The sequence below is a fragment of the Alosa sapidissima genome, chromosome 15 (genome assembly GCF_018492685.1).
Source record: "Alosa sapidissima isolate fAloSap1 chromosome 15, fAloSap1.pri, whole genome shotgun sequence".
Classification (NCBI taxonomy): Eukaryota; Metazoa; Chordata; class Actinopteri; order Clupeiformes; family Clupeidae; genus Alosa; species Alosa sapidissima.
In genome coordinates, this window is record NC_055971.1 from 35,230,253 (window position 1) to 35,237,752 (window position 7,500).

The following is a 7,500-nucleotide window of genomic DNA, read 5'->3' on the forward strand; positions in this document are numbered from 1 at the left end:
ACATCAACAGAGCTACACACACACACTATATCAGGGGTGTTAGGGATGTTACAAAACACATCAACAGAGCTACACACACACACTATATCAGGGGTGTTAGGGATGTTACAAAACACATCATCAGAGCTACACACACACACTATATCAGGGGTGTTAGGGATGTTACAAAACACATCATCAGAGCTGTTGAACCAGTCTGGTATTATGCATGACACACACACACACACACACCCAACACACATACACACACACATAACTAACACATTTCCTGCGGGAGGCCCTGGGTATTATATTCAAACAGAGACAACTGCAGCTCAGACTTGTTTCAATTGGCTAGACACACATTTCAGTTTGAATCATGCCCATACCCCCACATACCGGTTAATACCCTGTTAATACTCCCACAGACCTGTTAATACCCCCGCATACCTGTTAATACCCCCACAGACCTGTTAATACCCTGTTAATACCCCCACAGACCTGTTAATACCCCCACAGACCTGTTAATACCCCCACAGACCTGTTCATACCCTGTTAATACCCCCACAGACCTGTTAATACCCCCACAGACCTGTTAATACCCCCACAGACCTGTTCATACCCTGTTAATACCCCCACAGACCTGTTAATACCCCCACAGACCTGTTAACACCCCCACAGACCTGTTAACACCCCCACAGACACGTTAATACCCCCACAGACACGTTAATACCCTGCAGACCTGACGTCTCTGTGTCTGTGTTTGGATTCTGCAGGTGTGAGTGGGCGGGGAGCTGCCGTCGCTCCAGGAGAGCAATTCACCTATCGGTGGAGAGTGCTGGAAGGTCCCTCCCCCTCTGATCCCTTCTGTCAATCATACCTCTATTACTCCGCCCACGACCCCGTGAAGGACACCAACTCTGGACTGGTGGGGCCGCTCAAGATCTGCAGGAAAGGAGAGCTGGACCAGGAGGGCAAGCAGGTACATGCGCGCACACACACACACACACACACAAACACACCGACATACGTGCGCACTCACTCACACACCGATATACGTGCGCACACACACACTCACGCACACACACGCACCAACACACACACACGCACACACACACGTGCACACACGTGCACACACGTGCCCACGCACACACACCGACACCGACATACGTGCGCGTGTAAGAGGCCTGTAACGGGTCGGGTACCCGCATAAAAGTTGCTCAAACGGGTGGATTGGGACATTCCTAAAGCCCTCCTTACACTGACAGACTTTGGAAAGATTTGCAAAGATTTGGAAAAGATTTTTGAAAGACTACAGTCACAGACCCTCTCACATCTAAAGACAAGTAGTAGAGTTTTAAGTCACAGACTATGATTTTGCAATGATTAGGGATCTTGCAGGTTCACTATTGGCAAGACTCCAACTAGATTCCTTTAAATTATTACCCATCGTGCAATAGATAAACAGGAACTGAAATGATAGCCTACTAAACTCAAAGTCGTATTTTGATGTTTCTGCAGCATTGTTTCATGCGTGAAATCCCTAACCGATATAGAGTTGTTCTGTCACGTGGAAGAGCCGACTAAATATGTATAAGAAATGACAAATATTATAAGAATAACAATTAATCATATAGGCTACAGCTGTCGCCTACTTTGCCCCTTCCTGTTTGGTGTTGGAGAGAGGTCACTATTGGTTTTTATAGTTCACATCACTATTTGCATGAGCCACGACTAGGAAAGACTTACGAATATATCAAACATGTTTGATATTGTCGTAACAATAAAGTAGAAAAGGACTGACTCCGACTGACTTAAAACCGCTAAGATTGGCACCTTACACTTAACGATCTAGTTGACGGGAGTGCGCCGCGATTCCAGTACAACTCCCATGATTTCTGTCCGACTTTGGAAATTTAGTCGCCGACTGTGAAAAATCGTACAATGTAAGGCCGCCATAAAATTCACGGGCGGGGATGCGGACGGATAAGGAACTCCTTGCAGGCGGATAGCGGATGAGAACCAAAACAGTATTTTAGTTTGCTGAAATAAAACATAAATAAAAAATATGTGCAATATATTTGTATGTCTACAGTGGGCATTACTTTGAAATGGCCACTTCATTCGCGCATTACGTGACGTGAAGCTGTGTGAAACTTTAGTACCACTTTCAGCCACTGTGCGTCGCTCTGCCACTGTACGTCTGTCAGGATACCCACAGACTCAGGTCAACAGGATCGGTTCAAGCATCAAAGCTGTATTTATTAGAAGAATACGTGTCAGTCAAAACTCACAGAAGAACAATCCAAAATGAACAGGGTAAAAGAGAAGCCTCCAAAAACACACAGAAGATCCAGAAACAGCATAAACAGAAATCCAAAGAGAGTCCTTAAAGAATGTTCAAACGCACAGAGGATACTGACTTAACTGAGGGAGAGAAAAGTCCAAGACCAAGGGCAGAGAGCACTGTGTGACGGCCAAGGGTACCGATCTGAGTCTCTGGAACAGCGACGAGGACAGACAGGTAGCCAAGGTCTCAGCTGCTTAAAAAACGTTTCAGTGTGATTACCCACAGGTGTGGGTAATCAGTACTCAGGGGAGAATGATTGAGTGGCTGCTGGCGATTGAGGAGTGGGTGTGGCTGAGGCAGAACCTGGCATGGCTGTGACAACGTCGCTCTGTCAGTAGCCTGCCTGCCGCCCCTTCTGAAAAAGCAGGAGGCTACCTTTAAACATAATTGTTGTCGAGAGGAATCCCAGCCTATGAATTCAATAACAAAATAAATCATGTATAATTAAACATTACCTCGATTTAGGCTACTTTAGGGTATGGCATAACTACACAGTGATTAACGAAAATCGAAATCTGCTGTTGATACGAATACGAATACTTTATTGTCCACAAAGTGGAAATTTGTCTTCAGTTTCACCACAGACATATAAACATAAACAATAATCCCACAGTACACAATGAAGCATTCAAGCACTGCACTTCTACAAAGCAGAAGAGGAGAACACTAAGTTATGATAAAAAATAAATTTAAAATAGCCTACTAAGTTAATATAAAAGTACATTAGCACTCAGTAGAGTGTTTAGATTAATAAAGTAGCTGAGGAGTAGTAAATATAACACAATACAATACAATAATAAATAAAATACGTAATAAGACCAATCGCCCTTATTCCTTTAGGGACGAAGGAATTCTTAAAGATGTTTTTAATAGCGGTGGGCACCCTAAAACGCCTCCCAGAGGGTAGGAGCTCAAATTCACAGTACAGAGGATGGGAGGGGTCATTTATGATTTTCCTGGTTTTATTTAAAATCTGTTCATCATACATCACACTTAGTTGCTTTTGCTGCTTTCCTATGATCTTTGAGGCCATGTTCACTATTCTCTGTAATTTATTTTTTCGCTGCATGTTCAGGTTGCCATACCACATTATCATATTAAATGATAAAATGCTTTCGACAAGATTTTTATTCACTGTTTGCAGGATGTCCCTGTTCACGCCAAAGTTTCTGAGTCTACGTAGAAGGTAAAGCCGTTGTGAGCACTTTTTATAAATAAAATCTGTGTTTTAAAGCTGAGGTTGCTGTCTAAAAGAGTGCCAAGGTATTTAAAAACATTTACCACTTCCACTCTCTGTCCCTTTATAATTATTGGCGGTAACAGGTCCATATCATTCTGAATGATAAGTTCTTTCGTCTTACTTACATTCATTTCTAAGAAGCTATTTTGGCACCATTGCTGAAGAGATGATGTGTGGCCGGCGTAGGCATGTTCTCTTTCCACATCACCTTTCTGCATTAAACCAACCAGGGCCATGTCATCAGCATATAAGTAAACTAAAATGTTGTTCTTGAATTTTAAATTTGTTCGTGTATATAGAGAACAGTAAGGGAGATAAAATGGTACCCTGCGGTGCTCCAGTGTTTAGCACAGTGGGCTCTGACTTGATGTTCCCCAAGACAACCTGTTGAGGGCGGTCTGAGAGAAAATCCCTAACCCAATGAATTACCCCACCATTAACCCCTAAATCAACAAGTCTTTGCAGCAGTACATGAATTTGCATAGAATTAAAAGCAGATGCAAAATCTATGAACAAAACTCTAGCATAATGAGAGGGAACCTGTAGATGTTTGGCTAAGACATTGAACAGCGTTGTAGTTGCATCATCTGTACCCCTTTGACATTTATATGCAAATTGAAGTTGGTCTAAGGTGTTGGACACACTGGATGTTATATGTTTACTTACTACTCTCTCCAAGCATTTGCATAGAAAGGAAGTGAGAGCAATGGGTCTAAAGTCATTCAGTTCAGTTGCACCAGGTTTTTTTGGAACTGGCACAATATTTGACTGCTTCCATGTCTTGGGAACTGTGGATGTCTGCAGCAGAATCTGAAACTAGTTGGTGAGCACACCCTTTAGGTGGTGAGAGCAAAACTTGAGGACTTTACCACTTAAGCCATCAGGGCCGGGGGCCTTATTGGGCTTTATACGGGTCAGGCTTGAAAGGATTTCATGTTCAGTGAGATTAATTAAGTTGCATTCTGGGACAGATTTACAAACTTCCTCCCGCTCAGTGCTGAAGTCCATCTTATCAAATCTACTGTAGAAAATATTCAAGTCATTTGCAAAAGATGGAGTAGGGCGTGGGCCACCTCCTTGTTTTGTTTCCCTCCCCATCATTTGTTTTAGACCTTCCCATGCAGTTTTGGCATTGCCAGAACAAAATTGCTTCTCCACTTTATTTCTATAGTCCAACCTGCCTTCTGCAGTTTGCTTCTCAATTCATATCTTTTTTCCCTCACAAGGTCCGCATTACCCTGGGCAAAAGCTTGTTTTTTCTCTATTATGCATGCCTTTAAGTCCCTCGTAATCCATGATTTTTTATTGGCGTAGATCCGTATAGTCTTTGTCTGGATGACGGTGCTCTCGCAGAAAATTAAATATGATGTGATCGTTTTTGATACCGGTTAAATATGATGTGATCGATTTTGATACCGGTGCAGCTCCACAAAACGAAAAAATATCTTAATTTGCTGTCTACGTTATTGTCCATGAAGGCATATCTGGCAAGTTGTTATTTTATGAAGACTTAAATAGTTGCTTTGCTTTCATCAATGGTTTCGCTATAGTCAAGTTTGCAAGAAGGAGACATAACGCGTAGAGACCGACCGATTTGGGTTTTTCTAAAGCCGATGCCAATACCGATTTTTAGCGGTCGGAGTCAGCCGATGGCCGATGTGACCTGCCGATTTTTTGGGCCGATTTTTAGGGCCGATATGCTATCGTGTTATCTTTAATTGGCATGCTAAAAATCATACTAGTAAGAGGAGGCACAACACTTGTAAACTTCACACGATTTATTGAAAATTGAACATTAAAAAATCAACATAATAAATAACATATGTTCAACATAATAAATAACATATGTTCTATATATACACTATACACTATATATTTATGTATATAGTAGAAATATTATGTAGGCTATTATATAAAAATGACTGTAGGGGCCTACTCATCGATTCCTAACAACAAGAATTAACAAATGTATGACTTCTTGCAGTCTGTTAAGTCTATTAATTATTCATTTTAATATGTTTAACAGAGTGCATGAAGACTTCCATGATGTGACAACTTCAGATAGTTACTTCAAAACGGCAAAATACATGTTCAGGTTATACAGTTTCACTGTGGAACTTCAATGCCTTACCACAGACCTAGGTTTCAACAATATAAAACTCCGTCTCCCAGCATGCTGTGCAGGAAACCGGAAATAGAGAACATCCGTTTGATACTTCTCAAATTCGCAATCAAATCAAACATGTATACATCGCAAAAACAAATTGACATGGGATGACAATGTTTTAAAACGTTCACTTGTTATTTGTGCGTCCTCTTTTTGTTAACATTTCACTTAGATTGTCCGTTACTTAAGTTTAAATCGTAACATAGCAGTCACCAGCGTTTAGGGCAGGGGGCTTGCATAGTCGGCGCATTCCCAACGCACTCGTATCCACAACGTTAAGCAACTTTCATTTCTTCTTCAACTCCGATGCAGTTGAAAACGAATGGACATGGGATGACAGTGTTATAAAGCGTTCACATGTTAGATTTGCGTCCTCATTTTGTTAAATTTTCACTTAGATTGTCCATTACTACAGTTTAGATCGAAACATCACGCTGGTCACCAGGGGTGTGTTTCTCGACAGTGTCGTTGCTAACTAAGTTAGCAACTTACTTGATTGCAATGCAATTTCCCATAGGCAACCTACTAAGTTTCTAACTGGTTAGCAACAATGCTTTCGAGAAACGGGGTCCAGCATTGAGGGGGCTTGCTGGCCCATTCTCAACGCACTTTTGGTAAATAAAGCACTTTCTGTAAATAAAACATCACAAATTACAACCATAAGAGAAATCATAAGAGAAAATATACGACTTTGGGACACTGGAATGTAAAAATTGATGCCTTACCTGTAGACAGTCTTGCTCCTTCTTGAAACCAAAGATTTTCTTAGTTCTAAATAGACCGTCTCTTTTAAAACCTCGCACTGTGTTCCAAGTAGCTGCCCGCAGATGTGCCTGACTTAAAATCGGCCGATGCCGATTGATTAAAAAATAGCAAAAATCGGCTGGCCGATCGATCGGTCGGTCTCTAATAACGCGTGAGCATGCCACACTATCCAGGGACGCGCTCACACAGCTGTGGTAGCAGGGGCAGGAGGACTACTGTTAGCGCAGGCTTTATATAAAATTCTTCAACAGAAGCCTTATAAAAATAAAGGCCTGCCTCGAATGCAGGCTTGCCCAAAATAAAGGCCTGTGGTTTGCGCAGCCTACAGTAAGTAGGCTAAATAACAGACCCGCCACAATATGCGGTAAGATGATTTTTTACGATTAAGATGTTTTTGGTGCCCTACGCGCACTGCATGTTCTTAAATAACAATGAAATATCATCAGTAATATTCAACCATTATTTTGTGTAAATGGGCTATGCATTGGGTTAGACACCAGGGGCCATATTCACAAAGCCTTTTATCTTACCACTAGGAGTACTCCTAAATCGCACTAAAAGATTTTAGCTAGGAGTTTTCTCTTAAAAGTTATTCACAAAGCCTTTCAGACCTACTCTTAGTAAGGAAAAATGACAACTCCTAAACTAAGAGTGAGTCTTCGTTGCTATGGATGATGTCATTACTCGAGCTTGACTGAAGTGACCACCTTGATTGGCTGATGATTGTCCCTCCCTTACGATGATGAGTGACAGGTGACAGGTCTGAGAATGCGTGCGCTAGGCTACACAAGGACGGAAGATGATGAATAACTGAATACAAAGGCCTAGCCTAAATTAATCAAGAGTAAGGCAAAACAAATAGCCTAGTAGCCTAATAAAACCAATGTTATTGCATCAGTTAGTTGTGCCAATGCAAAATTGTTTCCTCGCGATTGGAAGCTCCTGTAGCCGCATAGGATTTCAAAACATCGCGACGTGAAATGCCACAAAAAGTGGTTT

At 41.7% G+C, this 7,500-nt stretch overlaps 1 protein-coding gene across 10 annotated transcripts in view; it reads left to right on the forward strand.

Annotated features, from left to right (window-relative positions):
* Positions 1–7,500, forward strand: part of LOC121683726 (ferroxidase HEPHL1-like) — a 98,080-nt gene that overhangs the window by 38,089 nt on the left and 52,491 nt on the right. For all 10 annotated transcript variants that reach the window (XM_042063499.1, XM_042063490.1, XM_042063491.1 and 7 more), the window contains exon 9: positions 756–961. In XM_042063499.1, coding sequence (XP_041919433.1) covers positions 756–961 — 206 coding nt within the window. The remainder of the gene's footprint in view (positions 1–755; positions 962–7,500) is intronic.